This window comes from Centroberyx affinis, unplaced genomic scaffold, assembly GCF_046629955.1.
Source record: "Centroberyx affinis isolate AG114_WGS23_722 - 3 ecotype Tasmania unplaced genomic scaffold, CSIRO-AGI_Caff_v1 ptg005304l_1, whole genome shotgun sequence".
In the NCBI taxonomy this organism is placed as follows: Eukaryota; Metazoa; Chordata; class Actinopteri; order Beryciformes; family Berycidae; genus Centroberyx; species Centroberyx affinis.
Genome location: NW_027282644.1, coordinates 98,187 through 122,160, shown reverse-complemented (window position 1 = coordinate 122,160; position 23,974 = coordinate 98,187). Strand labels below are relative to the sequence as shown.

Below are 23,974 nucleotides of genomic sequence, written 5' to 3'. Positions count from 1 at the left end.
TTAATGTTACAAAGATTTCCGCACACAGAAGGATGCCCCAAGTGTTGTTTGAGCCGTGGGCGGTGGAGACAGTAAAGATGCATTTCTGAGTAGTGTAATTCTTTTTGAAACTTTTTTTCTTTACGTGTATGTATTGTGTTCTTTTGAAACCATGGTATCCCATGTTTCTTCCCTATACTCTTATGGCTTTGATCATCCTTGATTGATTGGTTGAATCTGTGGTTTGTCACATGTGTATCGGGATAACAATTCAAAAGCCAGAGTACCCAAAGTTGATTCCTCTTTGCAATTAAAAATTATTAATTTTGCATAGTCTATGACTTTGGGTGTCCTACTGAGAGTGGAAACTCGATGTGTGTATGTGTATGAGTGGTATGCTGCACAGTACACAAAGTCTAACCACAAATGTACATGGATAAGAAAAATGTTAAATGCATATATTTTCTTGAAAGCATAGAACAGAAGAAGAGTGTTTTGTTTTGGTTTTGTTTGTTGTTTTTAGTCAAATTACCCAACTGCATTGGTACACTGGGAACAAGGTATCAGTTCTTCAGCTATGTGCTATGTCTAAATTCATTCTCCATTTATCCTGTGTTAGTACTGCAGACAATTGTTTCTTCAACGTTATACAGTTGGACTAATTTAGTGTGTTGTAAACAAAACTCTTGTGTCTCTCCACCAATTAGATACCAGACTATCCGTCGTAAGTTCTGACAAAACTCAAACAAAACTCGATTTTACTAAACAATTCCTTATGAAGCAAAAGTGCAGCTGTAGTTCAGCAAGCACAAAGTCTAACAACAATGGCTACATCTGTACGCTTGCTCAAAATATATGTGACCACATTGATCTACATTGTTTTTACTACATTTTGCAGTTCTCCTCACAACTAAGAAGACGTATTTAAAACATTGTAAATCAACAATATTCCTCTGTAAGTAGTTCTTTGCTGACACACTCTCACATCTCCTAGAACTGTAAAGTGTCTCATTTAATTTTGTCTCTCCGCCTAAAAAGGATAAATTAACAAGCATTCATGTTTGTCATTTTTACTGCTTCATGGCTGTTTAAGAGAGTTGAGTCATCCAACAAGGAAATACACAGACACTCAGGAAAACCCAGCCACAGTAAATCTGAGAGAGGAAGAGATAACAGTTACCTGGCTGAGGATTTCCTGCTTCTACAGCACGCAGCAATGTAGAGAGAAAGACACCCAACAGTTTCATGTATGAATCATGCATGTCTTACATTTATATTGTGCAAATTGTCGACCAATACACATGTAAATTGTTATCACAAAGGGAGAAAATATGTTGCATGTTTTCAGTGGTTTTTATTCAGCTCTCTTGATTGACTACAATAATAGTATTATAGCTTTTAGGCAACAATTACTAATGCATGTGTACTGGCTTAAAAGTAGTGTAGAGCCTACATTCAAAAGAATATAAAATAAAACAGGAAAGTAAGTAAGATAGCTAACTAGCTCACGGATTATACTTCAAGAAATAGTAATCAATTACATTTGATAATGCACAGGTAGCCGTGCTTTATGGAAACTGCCCGCATGGTTGGATCAGAAACTACCTGTTGTATAATTCAATATAAACCGTACATACCTCCTCTGGATTATATTTAGCCAAAACACCGTCTCCATGGAACTCCTGCAGCACATCTTTCAGCTTCTTGGTTGAGTCTATGGAAAGACATTGAGCACAAGTCACTGTATTTGTGTATTGCACATGTACATGTCAGTGTATTTCACAAATTTGGCTTCCTCTCTGCCTGCTGACTATACACAGCATGACAGTGCGTGTACATTTGTTACTACTGTACACATACATTCGGTACTACAAAATTCTAATGTTGAGATGTAACTTAAAAGGACACTCCAAATGATTTGCTTTTCTTTTTTCTTTATGTGTGCAGCAACCGACAGTTTTCTTTATGGATATGGTTTCCTGGACGTTGCCGGCGCCTCTTAAGAGTTACAGCTGTGTACAGGGCCTGACACCCTGACTGGATCATATATTTGGCTTGGATGCAGCATCATCATCCCTGCAGGCAGAGCCATTTGTGAGTCAGAGTGATGCACAACACCCCAGAAGTACACTACTAACTCATTTATTTCATTTTATATTCATTTTTCATATGTCATTGTATGTATTTTTTGTGTTTTATGTGAAGCACATTGAATTTACCTTGTGTAATGTGCTATATAAATAAAGTTGCCTTGCCTAACTACCAAGGTCAGTCAGTAACGTTATATGAAGTGAATCTAACTTAAGATCTTTATAAACTAACAGCTAGCAGACTGGAATTTAGTCATACAAACTGAGCTAGAAACAGAAATAATCTTTTAAGTTAAACCTCAATGGGTGGAGCTAAAAAAAAAGTGCAAAGAGTGCAAGTTAGCTAGCTGGCAAACTGGAATGGCAAAGAAGGAACTTAGAAATATAAATAGCAATGACTTCTGTTTTTTTATTCATTCACGACCATGGCAGTTATGACCATGGAAGGTCAGCAGCTAACTAGCTAACTAGCTTACCTAGATAGCTAACGGCTAGTATGGCTAGTTTGAACTTGGAAGGTCAGCTAGGCTAACTAGCTAACCTAGATAACGTCAGGTCAAAGTGCATTTTTTTCAGTTAGTAGGAGTGCTAGGCTTCTTCCTCCTCTCTTACCTCTTGTCTTTTTCACTGCGCTTCAGTCTAACGCCTTTTTCACTGCGCTTCAGTCTAACGCCTTTTTCACTGCGCTTAACGTTACTTAGTAGTTCTTTGGCTCCGCCCACTGAGGTGTAATTCAACCAATCAGAATATTTCTGCCTCCAGCGCCGCTCTGCGTTTGAGAAATGTTTGTAGAAGTAAAACCCCAATCAGGTGCAGCAGTGAGGGGCAGTGAGGTAAGCTGCTGCTGCCCATACACTGTACTGCGTGTCACTGATGGAGAGTTCAGGATTGCAGGTAAATTGAAAGGAAGAGAGAGGAAGTGCAGAGTTGCCAGACTTTTCCAAACTCTTCCAAAACTGTGAAAATCTCTAAAACTGTTATAAACTCTTCATGTGTCCCCTCAAAAGGATCAGGCAAATATGACTGTCTACTTTGGCTGTGTCTTAAACTATTAGAGGGCAACTTTTGTACTGCCCGCACTAAATTCAGACTGACTTTGATTTCCATCTGATTTAAAGCCAAAAATCCCAAGAGAAATCAGACCATAGTGCAAAAACCTGCCTCAAGTCTAGCTCCTACAGAAAAGAAATAGTTGCCTTAATTAGCTGTGACATTTATTTTACGCCAAAATAAAAGAAAAAAAAAAGTCACATCAAATATAAGGAGCTGTGTGGGACTACTTCTGTTTTATAGTTTATCATTGCCAATATTCTGCATCTCTTTAGGTTCTGCATTCTAGTATTTTTTGGATAATCAACGCTTGATGGGTTTTCACATTTGTAGCCTCTTGCCCTAATGGCAGCACTCAGGATCTTTGATTTTCTCATTATGCATTGTACGGTTCATGCGTAGGAATAAATGTTTCACATTGGACTGGACTGAGTGTGTATCATCATCATTGGCCGTCTTCATTAGCACATCATCTACACAAAACCATTACGGAGTGGAGTGATTATGTATTCGCCCATTGTCTGTCACACTCAACACGCAGACCGCTGAATAACAACATATTTTCCCAGTCAGACTAATGCCTTCATTGTTGTGTAATCACAGGACAGACTCAGTACAAGTTTCTGAGCTTCACCATCACACATTGTGATGTGTATTGAAGATGTACATTGCCTTGAAAGATAAAAGAATTCTCTTTCTGTAACGCAGCGCTTTGCTACGCTACCCACATCAGCAATTATATCAAATAAAGAGAACTTCTAATTGCTTTGCGCCAGGCCTTAGGTGCCTGGCTAGGCGAACAACCATTAAAATGTTATGAAAGTGTGCACAGCTCGCTTTAATGAGAAGGGAGGGAGAGATAGAAGCGGAGATGAAGGGAGAGATGAGGAGGGAAGGCGAGGCGACGTGACGCCCATTGTTGTGGCTCAGAGAACGGGAAATTTTATAACCTGTAGCTGCACAGAGCACAAAGACTCGCCCTGAGCTCGTTGAAACATGATTATCCAAATCTGCCTACCGTGCACACATGCATGCACGCACCCACGCACACATACACACACACACACACTCTTTCACTCTCTCTCTCGCTCCTTTGCTTTTTCATTCCGCTCCCTGCCTTTCAATCCCTCACTCTTTTCATACGAAGCTATGTTGTGCAGCTCGAGTCTCCTCCAGTCCCTGAAACATGTAATTCAACCACACTCCTTTGCCATCAAGAAAACAAATGCAAATATTTGCAAAACATGAAAGTAACAACAAAAACTTGATTGGCTCATGATTGTAGCATCCTCCGAAGAGAGTGGGAGAGTTCCTCAGAGTCAGAAACAATGTTGTCACCAGGCACAAAGCAATTAAAAGGAAGAAATGTCATTGCCAAGTGAAACACTTTGCCGGTAGAAGAGATCCTCGGCGAAAAGCATTAATTATTTACATTCAGACTTGGCACTCTGAATAGCTAATAAAAGAACCTCCAGTTAAAACGCCATCGAGATCTAGAGTTTGGTGCTGAAATTAGCTCTGAAATAAATTCTGTTCAACAACCGCTGTATCTACCCTGCTATTGTGCAAGGACAGCACAAGCACTTTGGATGAGAGTGATCTGACAAACTTGGATAATTCACGACTCTATCCCTTTTCCATGGCAAGATTTTGTTTAATTCTTCCCACAAACGATTTGCTGTGACTTGCTTTGTGCATTCAAAGCTGTCCAAAGCCATGTGTGGGCGGCGCACAGCTTCCCGCAGCCCGCCCGACAGGTATCGTCACATTTTCCATCCCTGGTACCGTTTCAAATGATGAAATGTGTCAACATCTTGGAGCGTAACATAAACTCCAGGCATCCAGAACACAGTCTGGTGAGCATGGGAGCCATTTGTTGTGTTGCGAATTAATCATTCGGAGCCCGAACAGCAGCAGACAGATTAAATGCTTGAGCAGCCTGAGCTTGGTAAATCAGCCAGAGGATCATACGAACGATCCGCAATTACAAAGCCCAAGATTTATCATTAAAACGGCTGATTTTTGAGGTTCACACCACGGCCAATTGGAGCCAACTGCGATTTTCAGAAGAGATATGCTCTTCTTTGTTATTGTTAGGTGGTGTGATGCTGCCATAGCAAAGCAGTGGAGGAATCTGTGTGTGTGTGTGTGTGTGTGTGTGTGTGTGTGTGTGTGTGTACATGCACATTTGTCTGCGTACGTAAAGTGGATTACTGCTGGTACAGCACACTAATGTTTCAACAGAGCAAATTGGCAGAATTGAAAATTTGCCACAAGTAGAAACGCTCAACAGAAGTTAGGGGATTAGGAACGGGAACATTACACAGACACAAGGAAATGTGAACCTAAGATACTGCTGTGTACAGTGTTTGCCTCAGAACAGCGTCTCTTCTGGGCCTGCAGACCATATCAGCATCACATTATTTGCCAAAGTTGCAATGAAGTAACAGGAGTACATCTTAGTGGCACTGGGGGAGAGATATGGTGACAACTTACGTAGTAACAAGTACACAGTTACAATGGTACAAGGACAACAAGACCTCACATACAGAGCCTGATAGTGGTACAGTGAAGGGACACCAAGTCCAGCACATTACAGTTCTGATCTGTGCAGATTAGTAATTTGGTTGGACAGTATGAATCTTTTTGTCAGATGAAACACCGTTGAACATGAAGAACAAATTGAGGCTTTGCAGTCGTGCCACAAATCTCCCAGCAACCGCTGTGGTGTGGGAGCAGATCCATTCACGTTCTAAGCAAAAGTGAATAATTTGATAAGGTGGATTTGTTTCTAAATTTAGGTGACTGCGACACAGGAAACTGTCTTGTCTTTAGCCCTAGTCTCTACTCCAAAGCACTAGAAAATGTAGCTTGAAAAGAGTCAGCTCACCTGAACAAACAGTTTTTTTGGCTTTGTTAGATAGCTAGCTAATTATCCAGCAGCTGATGTTGCAACTACTGGCCACTACTATCGCTAGCATCTGCTTCCATTAGCCAGTGTGCTAATTAGATGTGTTTACAACATGACAGTAAAGGTCAGTTGATATGGTTAGCTAGCTAACAAACTGACATAACCTAATCACAAAATCAATCAGATTTATCAGTGATCAGTTCCCAGTCAAACACAGCACAGAAATAAACCATGTCTATTGAATTCTGTTGAGACAGACAAGATGTACATTTAAAAACACAACCAGTGTTTCACAGCTACTGTTGCCCAAGAGCTGAGGACCTCCAACGTGGCCGCCAGTGTGTTATGTCAACTGAAAACGCTACATTAGACTTTGAAAGTGTTCTTTCTGGGAGGATACACCAGGGATACACTTTGAACATTTTATTTATAGTGGCTTTGCATACATAATAAGATCAGACAGACAAGACATACTGAAACCAGTTGGACAGGTACAATACCTAAAATAAATAAATAAATAATAGTAATAACAGTGAAGCCCATCCCTATCCCCCTCCCATGAAAAAAGAGAAAAAAAAATGTTATATACAGTATATATTGATAATAACAAGACAAAAAGGAAAAAACATCCACCAGGGATACACTCTCAAAAACACACACTCACACATACAGTACACACACACACACACACACACACACACACACACACACACAGAGACTCCTTCAAACACAAAAGCACACCTCCTACTTACACTGAGCGTACTCCTGCAGCAGGGAGAATTCGGCGGGGGTCAGTGTGACCCATTTGTCCTGGCTGCTCATTGTGTTCAGGCCTCTTCTCTCCTCCTGCCTATCATCCCCCGGCCAGCAGCACACACACTGGCCCGTCACACGCTGGAAAACAAGCCCACTGATTACATCACACATCCAGCACCATCGGACCTCTCTGTTAACGCTACGGCCCTGAACATGATATCGATCGCAATAACTGGAGTCAATGCACCCACCGAATATATGTGGTCGAATCAGACACAGAGAGAGAAATGCTTGTTATGGCAATTAAAAGCAATGGAGTTTCCTACATGACCCTGAGACCAAGCCAAGCAGTTCATTATGCAAAATGTCAGAAATAAATATCAAAGGGAAATCAGTCGTTTGGCCTTGCCTCCTGTAATATTGACGTGTTGGACGTGCCAGATTTCCCACCTCGGCTCGCTCTGTCCTGCCTGGCTGCTGGTCTTTCTGCTGCTCTCTCCTCACCACACAGTCTGCTGCCAGCCAGAACGACAGCCAAAACTTGTTTCTTGATCTCCGTGTAATAAATACTGTTTCACATTGTTGTTGTTGTAAGGACTTGTCATTTTGGCACCGGCAAGTTTGTCAGCGAGTGTAAGACGGAATATTGCATAATATTTAACTCCTGCCTGTATTGTATGGAGGACAGAATCAGCCGAAATTAGAAACACATGAATAAATAGATATGTTTATAAATAAATACAAAATAAATAAAAGTTAAAAAATAAAATGAGGCAATCAGGCAATTCTACACAACAATGACCAATAGTATATTAAACACCACTCACTTGCCTCATTATCACAGTAGGAAGAAATACAGAAATAAATAAATGGGGAAATAAATTACTATATAGATCTTTTTTTTTAATGCATTGTCTTACTCATTTATTTATTCATTTATGCTATCTGTTATTTATATATTTATTTCCAGATTTCTATGCATTTCTTTTTTTTTTTTCTTTACATATATTTGCTTTTGTATTTATGAATAATTTAAAATCATGGCCCATTCTGTCCTCCATAACAGCAGGGAGAGGGAAGCCTGTGATTAAAACAGTCATGGATGGCTCCGGTGAGAATTGAACCTCCAACCCTGGCAGTTTTACTGCCATGCTCCATCGCTACACAGGACCACAAGCTCATATCCTGATTATTAGAAACCTGTTTCTTGTGAGTAAATGCCACTCTTATCCACCATCCCATTCACTGATGGTTTTAGCAGTCTGTGTAAGTTCTGTTTCTGTCATAATTGGAATATCCTGTTAATTCATATATACAGGAATATTTGTGATTGAGATGCATATAAACAGCACACACACACACTACACACACATATCATTTGCCATTACATTTTAGGCATTTCAATGATGCTTTTATCCAAAGGCACTTACAATGAATATGCAATTAACAGTAGAACAAGCTTAAATCCCTTGATCACCAGCATTACAAGCAATTATAATACTAAGAAGTGCGGGGGTCAGAGCAGTAATGCCATGACAGTAGAGGTAAAAGACTGTTCCTATGTGATCCTCGAATGATCATCAACTGAGAACTGAGGAGAATAGGTAGAAATGTGTTTTATTCGAGAGAGCTGCATATTAGAGCGAGTAGAGGAGTGAGATATGGCAGAGGAGGGTATGATTCAGCGCGGAGAGGGGAATAGAACGTCAATAATGGCATTTCTGGAAGAAAACAATTGAGTTTTACATTTCACAATGAATTGATCGGCTTGGTCCAAGAGTCATGAAAAGCTTTCTACCGATGGAAGACAGTGAACGCTGTCATTTGCAGTAATTTGCAGTGAATTTGGGCATAAAAAAGGTTTCTGCAGATGATCGATGATATCCAATAAAAAGGCAATAACCATATATCCCGGATATATCAGTCTAACTTTAGTGCATGTAATGTGTCAGGCAGAGCTAAAGCACAGTGGCGTACTGTCACTGTTAATGAGCTATACTTAACTCTAGCAGAGTTCAGTATAGGTAAGTGAGTGTATGGCATTAGGGAAGCATCACTGTTCTCCACTGTTGTCTCAGGGATTTATACGACCTAGGTTTCAGGTGTGGTGTGTGTGTGTGTGTGTGTGTGTGTGTGTGAGAGAGTGTATTTGTATGTTTATGTCAGTGTCATGTGTGGATGCAAGATTTGTCTCACATCTTTGTTCATAGATTCCACTGAAAGCCGTGGCATCTGGAGGGGGGCATGGGCCTGTATGTGTGAGTTATGGGTTAGAGTCATCTGTCCATGCAGTGTGTGTGTGTGTGTGTGTGTGTGTGTGTGTGTGTGTGTGTGTGTGTGTGTGTGTGTGTGCCTATGTCTAAATACATACAGTACATTCATCCATGTGTAGAGAGGTATAGATGTGTCTAATTTAGTTTGGACTCACCTGTGTCCGTGTGTGTGTTTGTGAGTGAGTGAGTGAGTGTGTGAATCCATGCATGTGTGTGTGTGTGTGTGTGTGTGTGTGCCTATGTCTAAATACCTACATTCATCCATGTGTAGAGAGGTATAGATGTGTTTAATTTAGTTTGGACTCACCTGTGTCCACCTGTGTGTGTGTGTGTGTGTGTGTGTGTGTGTGTGCGTACACGCATGCATGAATGAATGTGTATGCGTGCATGCATGTGTACAAATTGCCCTTTGTTAACACATTAAACCACAAAATAAAAAGAACCTTTACATGAATAGCCTCTTACATAACGAAAGCTATAAAAAAAAATACCACCAGAGCAGCAGTTACATTGTATAGGCTACATGGAAGAGGAAAGCAGCAGTCGACACAATGTGCAGCCACCGGTGCTGCTGTGTTGACATGCTGAGTGCGTGGGAATCAGCCTCCCTCGCATAAACTTTGATCTGCCGCCTGAGCTCAAACTACAAAGTGCTCTGCAGCGTCTTTACTTAACATTTCACACAGACAGCGGAAAAGGAGCTGCCGCTGTACGATCTCCTGCTTTGTCACAAATGTGCAGAAAAGCAAGCCTAAGTAACACAGGTCCTGACACTGTACAGCGTGTCTAAGGTGGTATTGACATTACAGTCCGCATGCAGCTCACTGTAATCACCCCTTACAATACTTCAGTCAGCTGGCATCCTGTCAACACACACACAATCCTGCTTCATTGTTCTTCAGTGGTGCAGTGAGGGGGGGATTCAGCAGCTTGGGGGGGTTCTCTCTCTGTCGGCGGATCCATGTGCAACACACCCCCGCCGAGTCGAGACAAGATCTCACCAGAGACGCCGCTGATGCCTCCGTGGCTGCTGCGACATGCTGTACACACCCCACGGCACGGAGCAAATGGGTGAAAACGTGAGTGAAATCAACACGCCACTCACCTGCTGCAGAGCCGAGGTGAAGCGCCGAGAGCCGGGGAGGAGCCGTCCAGGCAGAGGATTTCACACACGTACGCACTCCTCAGTCACATTCCTCCTCTGAATCGTCTCGCAACTGCAGGGCGAGAGTGGGTGTTTTGTAATTAGATGGAGTGTGTGTAGTGTGTGTAGTGTGTGTAGTGTGTGCAGTGTGTGTAGTGTGTGTAAGAGAGAGGAGAGGCAGCAGTGGCAGCAGCCCTCTACGCTGTGTGTGTGTGTGTGAGTGTGTGTGTGTGTGTGTGAGTGAGTGTATGAGTATGTGGATGGTGCACTGTTTGTTTTTCTCTGAGAGTGGCTGGTCAAAGCAGCAGTGCCGGGGATGGAGAGTGATGAGAGAGAGGGAGAGAGATAGGGAGGGAGAGAGAGAGAGAGAGAGAGGGACAGAGAGAGAGAGAGAGAGAGAGAGAGCAGAATGATCCAGCGCTGGTCTGCAATGATCAGTTCTCATACTCCCGCTCGCTCACGTCACTCCCCTCCTCCCTCCCTCCCTCCCTCCCTCCCTCCTCCTTCCCCTGCAAAGCCTGAGGTCCTGAGCTCTCCTGCTCCCTCTCTCTCTCTCTCTCTCTCTTTCTCTCTCTCCCCCCCCTCCTCCTCTCGTCACTACTCCGGTTACCGTGGCAGGCATCGCATCGGCCGGCCGCATTAGCATTCAACACGGCAGGCGGTAAGTGCAGCAACCTGTGGGAAATCCTCTCCAGAGGGCTGATGGGAAGTGAGAGAAGAAGGAGGGAGAGAGAGAGAGAGAGAGAGAGAGCAAGAAACAGAAGCACTGAAAGAGGAGGAAACATTAGAAATGAGGAGCAAGGGGAGAGGGAGAGGAGGAGTAGGGGGATGCAGAGGAAGAGGAGGTGGAGGTGGAGGAGGAGGGAGGTATTGTTGAAAAGGGAAGTCTAATCATCAGACAGAATCAGGTGTAATAATCTGTGGGGGAAGAGCCAAGACTGGCCAGTTACAATTGTAATCAATAGGAATAAAAGGGGGGAGGGGCTGGCGTTCAAAATGTCCAGTTCATTTGAGGTGTCTCTGTTGGCTTGACAGAAGAAAGATGCTGAATAACTGCTTGAAAAATTAATTGCTTTAAGAAAAATTCGAATTAATTGCTTTAAGAAAAATTCGAATTAATTGCTTGAAAAATTTAAAATGAAAGATGTAATAATACTGAAATTTCTAGTTTCGTTAAGTCTTTACCCTGTATTCTGTATATACAGTGTTTAGAAATTAGACCTCTCAAATCAACATCATTCAAAACAATGGTACAGCAGCTGTGTTCATGGCAACAAGACGGCCTGTATCATTAGTATTCAGAACAGTAGCATTGACATTTTAGGCGTTTAGCCGACACTCTTATCCAGACAGATGTACTGTACAGTGAGAGCAAACATCGAACGCATCGACGTTCAAATTCTAAGATCATCCACATGACAAGCAATCAGTAGCGAGGAAAATTATCAAAGTGCAAGTTAAGGAAATAAGAACTGAAGATAAAATGTGCAATGGATCTTTTAAAAAAAACAAATCCCAGAGCATATTAGAGAAAGCAGAGGGTAAGTGGCCAAGTGGCATGGGAGGATAGAGAGATGTCCACACAACCAAATTAATTATTACAAAAGTTTATTATACGCACAGCAGCAAGCTGAGGAACGCCTTTCAGTACTAACACTTCATTAGCGTTTCCACTCTCATGGGGGGAATTCCCAATATCCATAAATTAGCAACCGTGTGATAAATTAAGATAAACAGTAACAATATAATATAAAGCGGCAAATATATAGAGAAAATACAATATCCAATAACAAAATACATTAGAAGATAAGAGCTCCTCAATTTAGAAACGCCCACTTTACAGAAAACAATTTAGCAGTAATTCTTCATTGAGACCCACTGGACACTCTGTCTGCAGAGAGTGGATCCAAAAGGCCTTTCTTTGTAGCAGTAAGCGGTCCCTATCACCCCCTCTCCTTAAAGGATAGAGAGACTGTCCCATACACGAATGGTCACAGGTTCAATCCCATCAGTGTCTCCATTGACAGCCATGTGTCCGGTCAAAAGGTCCCGAGACACTGAACCCCTTCCTTCCTGCTCACTATCAGCTAAATGGATCAGCTAAATGCCTTAATAAATGTATATGTCAATGCATGCTGTATTGAGTGCAATACAGAGCTGATAATGATATCCTTGGAATCCTACAGCAAGCTTGATGGACTGAGGTCTTTGCTCTAATTTCCCTCCTCTGGTGTTCATACCAGTTAAGAACACATGAAGAAACAGCTGAATATGAGCATCGGTCCAGACTTCATTTTGTTCTGCAAGGCTTTCCAAGCACGAGGAACTGCTGGCTATAAGATGTTAACATTTGTCTCCTTATACCCATAATCCCTTGCGTTTGGGGTTGTTTCCTGCAGTTGGTTGGGATTATGCTCTCACGCCTAACGAACCGCACCACAGTTCTCTTGTTAGAGGAGTGAGACTCACATTTTCAGGTGTCTCTGTGTCGTTATTTGGTGCCACCTGAGTTTGAATGGCATTTCTCTCACCTGGCAAAACGAACCTGAACCAAAGGAGTAAAGCACTAAAGGAGCTCCAGACTTTTGTCCCAAAAAAACACAAAAAACAAAATCCATTGGACTTAAAATTGAAGACTTATTTTGTTTTTATTTTTTGGACATCTTACTACCTGGATGACTGAAATGAATCTACACAGACATTCAATAAATCATTCCGAACATGCCCTAATTCTTAATAATGGTGTCGTGTTTGAAAGCCGAAGACCGGCTGGGAAAATCTGGGCAAGGAAAGTGAATGAATAACACTCTTCTCTCCCCAAACAACTGCTGTCAAGGTGTTCATGAGCAAGGTGCTTAACCCCCAGCTGCTCAGTGGAGCTGCTCAGTAGCTGAAAAGAAGACAGCTCCCAGGTGTGAATGTGTGTCACCGTACAGTATGAATCTCTAGCAGAGCCGTGCTAAAATGGAGCGTATGTAATGAGCAAAAAGGATATAGAGGATACATAAACATTACGAAATAACAGTTTCTGCCCTGCTGCTCTGCCTTCTCGCTCTGGCCCTGGGAGGAAAAGGCTTCAGCCTCAGGTATACTGCTTACTGGAACAAACCCAATGCCTCCAATTAATTTGACAGCCCACCTTTACATAATGGCAGCCATTGCTCACACCTTTCACCCAGCTTCCCCCATAATTACCAGTTCATCTGACCCACAAGCCTCAGTATGGATTGAATTTCATGAAGAATGGGCCTAACCATGACCCAGATATGGGGTGTGTATGTGTGTGTGTGTGAGTGTATGTGTGTGGGGGGGTGACTGACCTGTGTGCCAATAGTATTTGTGTTTTAGTGCCGCCTCCAGGCTGCCTCTGTAGGTCATGTGGGTGTTTACATTTGTGTCAGAGCTGCAGAGCCAGCTGAAGTATTGACATGTCCTTCACATGTGACTGAGGCAGTGGGTTACTGCAGGGCATCTGCTCCTCAGAGTGACGCAGAGCCTTCATCTGCACTCCATCTTTTCACATTTTATCTACTGCAGACCAGGACTAAACCCATCATTAAAGGCTTCAAATGCATGTGGGAATTCAACTCCCATTGGATTTACAATTGAATAATTCTATTCCAAAACATTATCCATTTTGGGAAATATATCATTACCTGAAGTTCATCAATACCTCGAAATTATAGAGAATCAGTAAAATTAAAAATCTCAGAGTGGGGGTCCATTTTTTCATATGTCGGATATCTCATTTTGGAACAACACTCTTCAATTATTAAATCCCATATTCAGTTATTTCAAATCAAATAAAAACTGTTTAATGAGTCTGGACTTTTATTTCAATTTGGTGTAATTCTATATAGGATGTTCACTGATGATGGGTAATGTAGGCATCATCCTGTCTCAAAATAAACTCAATCAGTAGCAACAATGGCTGATCGTGTTTCACGACAGCCTCACTGTGCAAATTCACTGCATTGAGCTTCATCAGCATGCCAGGTCATGTTGTTTAGGCGACAGTGTTTTAAATGCAGATGACGGCAAACGAAGATGATCTGAAAGATGCACGTCAGTCATACCGCAGATGAAAACACTCTATTGCCAGGGGCAACTGTCTGCCAAGAGCCAATCACTGGTGTCTACATCAGATACGCATCATCATGAGATCTCTTGAGGTCGTCATGTATGTGGATCAGACACAGATGGGTTAGGCCATATGGTTAGGCAGCCTCATGGGCAACATACTGCATGACACTGCATAAATGCACATTGAGATAAAAAAAAATTTGTGCATAAGTAAAGTGAAATGTATAGTCAACTGTCTATCTCCTGCACTGTCCTCTTGCACTGATTGGAGTTTTAGTTTAGCTTTAGTTGCTCTGGAGGCAGAAATAATCTCATTGGTTCAGTTAAGTGGGCGAAGCCAAAGAACCACAGTTTTTCTGCCTAAGTAACATTTGACTGAAGCCCAGTGACAAAGGCAAGAGGTAAGAGAGGAGGAAGCTAATATTATGAAGCATAGCACTCTGCTACTAACTAAAAAAATGTGATCTAGCCATACTAAGTTATCTAGGTTAGCTAGTTAGCCTAGCTGACCTTCCAAGATCATGACTGTCATGGTCACGGATGAATGAAAAAGTCACCATTCATATTTTTTATTTATATTTTGACGGTGGTGTGTTGTAGCATTTCAGTGCGGCTCTATTTCATTTTCCATTAAAGTTTGCCAGTTGAAATGGCAAAGCACTGTTGCCAAGCCCCCCTGGCAACTTTATTTCTCCAAAGTGACTAGCAACAAGTCTAGCTACTACTTTTTCGGACCAATGGGGAGAAATGTTGACTCCCAGTTGCCTGATATCAGACAGAATTGTCAACTCGTTCCACTCCATTTCCATCTTCAGTCTGACATTGCCTCCACTCTAACCGATTTCCGTGGGGGAGGGGGATTCGATTTTCTCTAACCAATCACTAGAGACCAACGTATCCGCCTGAATCTAACGTCATTTTAAGTCGACACTGATGCGAAAAAAACATCTCCCCTTTGACTAAGTGCCTTCAAAGCAGAGTGCTGTTCGGATTTCAAAGTAATTGGTACTTTTAATCGATTTAGAACAGCCTCGATAGCAGCGTCTATCTTGTCTATAGTGGTCGCCATTGTTGTTATTACTCCTCCTTGGTTCCGGCGCACAACTTGACAACGCTTGACAACAGTTTGACAACGGCGTTAGTCCCGCCCGTGGTGCTGATTGGCTAATCGTTAGTCCCCCCCGGCGCTCAGTGGACCGATCATTTTTCAACCGAGAAACCGCTGTTTCATGTCATGATGTCAGACCGGAATCAGTCAACTCGGTGGAGTGGGCGGATTCAAAGGTCTGGACCCAGGCAAGACTCCAGATGCAGGTACATTTGCAGTAGACTTGGCTACTTGCTTGTCTAATTCAAAGAGATGTGATGATCACAGTTCTTCACATACACAGCTAGCCCCCACCCTCTGCTAAGAGCGGGGGCGTAGTAAATATATTGATATGTAAATTAGTACTGTATACGACATCATCTGTCAACTTCCAACTACTGTTTGAGGAGCCTATAGCTGCTTTCCCTGGAAGAGAGCTGGCAACACTGTCACTCCACAGATTTCAACGTATTGTGACAGCGCTCCAGTGCACATGTCATCTCTACCCCACTTCTGTCTTCCTGTGCTATATATAGCAGCCCGACTGCGGAGTCTAGTATGGGACACTGTGTATCATAACGGGACCATTACATAAGGCCGTGTCCACAGTGCCTCTACACAGTCTGACCCTGGGTCTGCCTTCCCGTGGGGCTGAAGGCAGATTGATGCTGGCTAGCTAACAGACAGCTGGGCCGCTCTCACTTCGTCCCCAGGCAGAGGCAAAGGAGCATCAAGTGTGAAGAGACTGATGTTCCTATATAAATCCCCCAAATAATCCTGTACACTGCAAAAAATTCCATCTTAACAATTAACAAGTCATTTAGTCTATTATTGAGTCCTAAAATCTTAATTTCCTTAAAATAAGTGGAAAAAAATCTGCCAATAGTGTTAAGTGTTGGTGATAATTTCACTTGTTTCCAATGCAAAACAATTCGTTTCAAGAATTTTGTAGAATCAAGTGTCATTTACTTGATAGATATTCAACATATTGACAGTCATTTCTGGAAAATTCCTGAAAGAAGTGAAACTGCATTGGAAGTGGGGTTATCTCTCCTCACTGGCAGAATTTTTCTCTTGGTTTAAGAAAAATAAGATTTGAAGGCTGAATATGAGACTAAATTACTTGTTAAGATGGACGTTTTTTTGCAGTGTAGGAATCTCTACCGTTCTCAGTGGGAATCTCTGCAGGTTAGGAGAAGAGCTGGTTGTGTGGTCTGTGTGATTACCTGTTATGTTATGGTGTATGTAACCGCTGATCAGTGGTGGAAAGTAAATAAGTACGTTTACTCAAGTACTGTACTTAAGTACAATTTTGAGGTACTTTACCTGAGTATTTCCATTTTATGCTACTTTGTACTTATACTCAACTACATTTTAGAGGGAAATATTGTACTTTTTACTCCATTACATTTATTTCACAGCTATAGTTACTAGTTACTTTTCAGATCAATATTTTATATTTCAAACATTTGATCATCTTTATAAAATAACTATAAAATAGCATTGTTATAGATTAGACTACTCTAAAGTATAGCTAAATTGTTAAGATTAGCTTCACATTGACAACTTTAAAATGCTGCTTACATGTACATGTATGTCAATAAATCAGTATTAATATTCCAATAATTTATGAAAAATATAACTCTCTAAATGGGGACAGTTTGCATAATGAGTACGTTTACTTTGATACTCTAAGTACATTTTGCTGCCAATACTTATGTACTTTTACTGAAGTAAGATTTTGAATGCAGGACTTTTACTTGTAATGGAGTATCTTTACATTGTTGTATTGCTACTTTTACTTAAGTAAAAGATCTCAGTACTTCTTCCACCACTGCCGCTGATCCGTCCCTCCATGTGTCCGTTCATACATGAAGGGTGAAGAAAGTACTGAACATGGCATCCAAAATTAAAGGGAACCCACAAAGGCAGCAGAGTAGCATGTAGGAAGAACACATAAAAGGTAAAGCTCACAGAATTATTAATGACCCCTCTCACCTACTGCAGAGCGAATTCGACCTTTCACCCCCAGGAAGATGCTATAGACAACCAAGGGTTATTAAGAAAATTTACAAGAAATCCCAAGTGTGTTAAATGAAACTAGGTAAATTGGGTTGGCACAGGGATACAGCTCCTGAGACTTTGTTGCAGTTTTGCTCAGTATTTCTATTAATTTATTGATTTATTTTTCTCTTTGATGCATGTATTGTTGTATGAAAAATGTTTTTATGTATATTGTTTTATGTCATGTTTTTTAAGGCAAATATTCACATTAGGGACAATAAAGTTTCATATTCGTATTCGTATTCGCATTCATATTCGTATTCAGGGTTTCATTCCAAAATGCCACATATCTATTTTGGACATAAAATTGTCTGCCGATACTTATCGTTCAATAATTTAAAAGCAGAGATGATTACATCCTCTGAAATGTTATTTTGTAAGGAAGGAGCTGAAGATAACTAATAACTTCAACATAAATCAAACCAGTGAGTTTTATGCTCAATGTGAGCAATCATTTCGGTCAGAGAAAGTGTCCCATTTTTCACACGGCAGATATCTCATTTTGGAATTTGGAGTTAATTTGTCGGTTCGTGCAGCCGTCCATCCATCAGCTGAACCTCTGGTTTACTGTTCAGACACTGGAGCCAGGGCAACGTACAGTAGATCAGTGGTTCTCAATGTGGGGTCCGGGGACCACCAGAGGTCCTTGAGGGCATCCCAGGCGGTCCCTAGCAAATTAATGAATCGTTAAACTTCATTATTTCATTTACAAGAACATTTATAGAATGTAGGAGACTGACTATTTTGATCATAGTTTCACTGTTATCTCTCTCCCTACAATACAGATAGTCATGGAGTTCTGGACAAAATCATATCTAACAATAAAAATATTCTCAGATTTGGGTCCGAGGGACAAAATCTCATCAAATGGGGTTAAATTAGGGGTTCTTGATATGAAAAAGGTTGAGAACCACCAACCAGTAGATCACACATAGGACATATAAAAATATAGTGATTGAACATCATAGAGACAGTTTGCAGTAATTGTATGTGCAGGTCTGTCTTGTGTGAATGTGTGTGTGTGTGTGTGTGTGTGTGTGTGAGTGTGTGTGTGTGCACGTGCATCCATGCATGTGTGTGTGTAGCGGCGGTGAGACTCCACTCTGTCCCCATGTAGACAGTTGGTGCAGAGCGCCGAACCATTATCATAACATGAGTCACTGGAACATTCTGTGGCACTGAGGGAACAAATCACATTTGTTCGCTTTTCCCATCTGCCATGTTATGAGGAAAAGGGAAGCACACAGACAAATAAGACCTTCAATTGATGTATCAAGTGAGTTTAGTTTAACTATTTATACAACGATGAAACAGATGTGTAGTGATAAAACCAGATAAAAAAAAATGAAATGCAAAGAGTTTTTCTTGTTTTTGTGCTTTAGGCAAAATCTTTGTTGCTCAGCGCTCAGAGATCAGAGATCACCTGTCAATCAAACAGTGTGGGCGGAGCTTGGATTTTCTGTTGATTCAGTTTGAGTTTGTCTTTTCAGCCATGGTGGCTATCGCTGCTCATGCTAACTACCCAGTTCTTCTTCTTCTATTTATTCCAAACAAACCGGAAACATAAAACGCATCACTTCCTGTGCGGCAGAGAATTTTTCCCAGGAAAGAGCTAATTTAGTTCTATGAAAATATCAGATTTTTACTTAAAAGGGACTTAGAAAAACATCTTAAGTATCTCTTGAAGACTTTTAAGGCTATGGTCGACTCCTGACTGGAGTGAGAAGAATATTCTGAATAGCATTGAGATTAGGAAAACTGACACACATAACCTGCTGGTCACAGGTTCAATCCCCTGTCTATCAGAAGCCATGTAATCCTGTCAAAATGATCTTGAGCAAGGCACTGAACCCCTTCATTTTAGAGTAAAGTCGCTCTGGATAGGAGTGTGAGCTCAGAGCCGAAATGCAGAGCCATTCATGCGTCCTTTGAAACCCACTGTAACTAATTCAAAACCTCGGGGCTTATGGAAACATCTCACCTCAAAATGTTCTTACTAAACGCAGGAGTACTGATGTGAGGAAGCTGTTGCTGTTTGTGGATCAAACTCCACCGAGCCTTAATCCACTCCAGGTATAGCGGCCGGGGGGTGAGGCGGCTGCAGGAGTCCGGGTGCAGCCGGGCGTGCTCGTGTGTTCCTGACCGGCGCTGATGTGATTTGGCCTCGGTCCAGTGAGCGGAACACACTCTTTACACCAACACAAGCCCTCTGATGACATCAGACTGGCGTGGTGCCGCTACATCTTCGCTCACTCCGTCCTCACGGGACGCCGCCGGGAGAGGAAGCCGCGTTCGCCTCTGACGTGTCGGGAGTGAAGAAGGAGAGAGGAAAGAGACCAGGGAGGGAGATGACTCGGAATATCTTTTCGTCAGCTAACCATCATATCCACCTCTTCCATATCTTCCTCCTGTATTTGCTTAGCCTGATATTCAGACTGAATAGTCATTTCGTTAGCATTCATTCATCCTGAAATTTCCTCCTCGTTAGCTGTTTTCTGTGTGTGGGGGGTTGATTTCCCCCGAACCAACCAATCACTAGTGACTGATGTATCCGTCCGCTCTGATGTCACACTGATGCTGCAGCCAGTTAGCCTCTACATCCATGGTTAGCCGGTGGATTTATCAACTTTACCAAGAATGTCGGCCAATTTTGACACAAATATCGCCGAAACGCCAATGAAAACCCGTTGCACGAATGAGTCAAACTTCAGTCCCGCCCACAAAGGCGCTGATTGGCTCGATTGTTTCTCAGAGCGAGAACAAGCCGTTAACGAGGGAAACACCAGACTCCTCGAATCGCTCGACAAAATCTGAAAAGTGGGCGGGACGCGATTCAGGAGTCTGGAACCAGGCTAACGTTCGCTCCGATCTGCTCCCTCCTTCTTCTCTCCGTAGCTCTTATTTTTGTGCCCCATGTGATGAAACCACTGGTTTGATGAAACTTGGAGGGATGATGCATCTTCACACTGTGTTCCAGCGTTTAAAACATGACACTGAATAGCCAAATGGGGGCGATATAATTAAAGTTCAAAGTTCAATTTTGATGAAACTTGGAGATGGGATGATGCATTTTGGCGCTGTGTTTTGACTTGTAAAAAAATGTGATTGGCCTGATGCAGGCGCTATAAGTAAAGGTCAAAATTAAAAAAATGTAATGGCTGCTACACCACCAGTCCGATTCTGATAAAACATGGAGGGATGATGCAGCTTGTTGCTGACTGGCCCAAGGGCTGCCTGCATCATTCATGAGGAACAACTTGTTTACTTGCTCTTACATCTTTTCTTAGCACTTCTCTCTTACATGATCATACTACAGTCACAGGATAATTGTCTTGGCTCTATGGTTGCTTGTGATGACAGCGATCTATGAGCTGAAGCTTATTCTGCTGTCATTGTGTCATTGTGTGGAAAAGAGCATCATCCAAGCAGATAAATGTTAAAGTGAAAGTGAATCAATACTGTATGTATGAGCATATTCCAAGGGGGCATGAGAGACACGTGGTTCAACAATATCCATCATAATCATATTCACCATGTTTCTGTGCTGGATTTGTTGGTGAAATGAGAATTCACAAAATGCGCAGGGTGATTATTTTGTAAACAGCAGTGTTAGCTGTAGCTGGAGGAGTTCTCCTTGTCAACACCTTTAACAGAAGAAGGAGCAGCGCTGTTAAATTTATTGTGCTGAACGCTTAGCATCGCCCGAGGGAAACGCTGAGATGATTTACACTGCTAATAATTCTGTCTGGCACAGATATACAGTACATATCACCACAAAAGACCTGGATGAAAGGGTATCCGCAATCAATTCTTTGTGTTTGTTTTACCTCGCTTAGAGCACCAGATGGGTGGGGTTTGCTGCATCAGGATAGATCACATAGTGCCAGCTTGTTACAATACAGTGGTCAATCACAGAAAAGTAAACTACATTCCCTTTCAACTTGTTTCCTGGCGATGTCTAAATTCCCTGGTGCTCACTGTATTTTCTATGTGGCAAACCCCACCCATCTGGGATGCCAAATAGACTAAAACAAACAACATCATGTGTGCTATCGCCTAATGAGGAAGACTTAAGATGTGTCCCATGTCTTGAAAATTCAATAAATTAAATATTAAATTGCAGGGATCCTACGTCAATATCTTGAAATATTACAACATAATGTGATGTATTGGCATACAGTGCAAATGCTTCAGTGTGTGTTAACCTGTCATTATGCTACCAAGGACTAAAGGACTGGTAATTGTTTTTGTTCCCTTTTACATGGGACCCGGCCCGGCGCGATCTAATTCTCATCGAACACGACAGTCTTATTGATCGTCTTTCTTGAGCGACATTTCCTTGTTCCATTAAGCGAAACCCCCGGGGAGAACTCTCTCACCGCCTATTAGCAGGATTTCATGTAAAGGTGAAGGCCATATCCTTTTACAGTGGAATCAATATGTCAGCTTGTCGTCCCTCTCTTGGCTGATAGGTGCAGTAGCCCAACAGATCTATAAATAGCAGTGAATATGTGTGACACGGTGCGGAGAGGCATGGCTCTAAATCCCTGATAACCAACCATTTATTCACATTAAATGACAGGTCATCATGGTTAATCAAATTCAAACGAGCTGTATTGGCATTACATCAGTTCATCTATGTCATGTTATAATAAATGGACTGTGGAAAATTTTTGAATTCTTTATTAACACAAAGCCAAGGACTTCACAGTTAACTTGATTTTTTTCTTTCACAGTCCCTTCAGGGTTTCTTTGCCTCTTTTGTATTTTTTTTTTTTTCAAATGGTTGATATCAAAAGAGAGGAAAAATAAGAAATTTAATTTGTATGGGTGAAATGAATCGCTCATAAAAGGCTCATAAAAACATCTCCCACAACTTCTGTATTTCTTTTATTCTCCCTTTTGCATTTTGATAATTTATGCAAATAAACTACATCTGAACCTTATATGCTGCCTGGAATACAATACCTAAAGTACCTAAAAAAGCCTTTATCAAAGCCTGTCCTGATTTGGTTTTACTGTTTATTTTATGTCCTTTTATTTTATTTTATTTTTTTCTTCTTTGTGTTTTTTATTCTGTTTTACTGCTGTATTTTGTACTTGTTTTGTCAAGCACTGAAGTGACACTGTTAAGAAAGCTGCCATACAAATAAAGTTTATTATTGTGATCTTGATTCATAGTATTTTCACATACCAGAGTTTGACAGTTTCAGAGGAGCAGGGATGTACAGTAGCTCCTCTGATTGAGTGTCAACAATGTGCCACCCTCTCTGATGAAATGACTGGCATGCAGGTAAAACTCATAATATTGAAGTTGTTGGATATATTACAGCATTAGTGAACAGGTTAGCCAGACACAAATAACATATATACAACATACTGTATATGCATTCACACATTGGAAGAAGGAAGGATAACAACAACTACTCACACGCTTTAGAGAACAGGAAGGTTTTTTTGAGTCGCCTTTTAAAAACGTGTATGGTGGGGGCAGATCTCAGGTCATCTCAGGTCATCTCAGGTCATCTCTGGTCATCTGGGAGTCTGTTCCAGCAACTGGGAGCAAAACGACCAGAAGCAGCTTCACCACATTTTGATTTTGTCCTTGGAACAGCTAGGAGATTTGTGCCAGATGACCTGAGAGGCCTAGATGGCTAGTAACTCAGAAATATATTTTAGAGCAAGGCCATTTAGTCCTTTGTATACCAGAAGCAGAATTTTAAATTCAATCCTAGCATACAGGAAGCCAACGCAATGACTTAAGAATGGGTGTGATATGTTCCATTTTCCTGGTCCTGGTCTAAACTGGCACTGAACCCCAAAATGTCCCAAGGGAGCTGAACTGCAGCCTGCTCTGCACTAGATGCATGTGTATCAAGGAGGGATGTGCAGAAAGACATTACCTGGTGAACTAGTGAATTAAGACATTTATCAACGAACAGGATGAGGACTTTTTTCTGTGGCACCTCCGTCCTGGAGTTTTATACTGTGCATTACCAAATGAGCTCATTCCTGTACACATGCTAACAGCAGCTGTTCAGTGAACGTATTTGATAAGGTGTGTTGTTTTCTCCACACCATGGCACTTTCTGTATGGCCATCTGTACACTTGTTAATGTGACACACATTTGCACGTCAGGCATATTGCTGTGAATTCACATACTTGCTTCTTCAGTTTTCACACATCCATAACCACCAGCTATAGATTATATGCATACTAATGATACTAATGATTCATAATGGTTACACTATTTCATACTGCGCCCATCCTGATATTTTTATATTTTATAGCATTATGTTTAAACATACTACTGTATGTTACATTTTTAGTTCAGTAATTCATATTTAAGTGACTGCTAGTGATATTTGAAGGGAACTGAAACTGTAATATGTAAATGAATCCATAAAAGTAATCCATACTCTTTTCTCATATTTCCCACCCACACAGTCTACTTAACATGTGTTTAAATTGTCATCAGTATATGAATATAACCCCACAACTGTTTATATTTTATATTTATTAATAAAAAATCAAAT

At 41.4% G+C, this 23,974-nt stretch overlaps 1 protein-coding gene across 4 annotated transcripts in view; it reads right to left on the bottom strand.

Moving 5' to 3' along the window:
• Positions 1-6,852, bottom strand: part of dgkb (diacylglycerol kinase, beta) — a 63,190-nt gene extending 56,338 nt beyond the window's left edge. For 2 of the 4 annotated variants that reach the window (XM_071546524.1, XM_071546526.1), the window contains exons 1-3: positions 6,783-6,852; positions 1,617-1,693; positions 1,160-1,180 (exon numbers count right to left, since the gene is read on the bottom strand). In XM_071546524.1, the coding sequence (XP_071402625.1) occupies positions 1,160-1,180; positions 1,617-1,693; positions 6,783-6,852 (168 nt within the window). The remainder of the gene's footprint in view (positions 1-1,159; positions 1,181-1,616; positions 1,694-6,782) is intronic. The other 2 variants (XM_071546525.1, XM_071546527.1) reach the window with 1 other exon arrangement.
• Between the last annotated feature and the right edge of the window lie 17,122 nt (positions 6,853-23,974).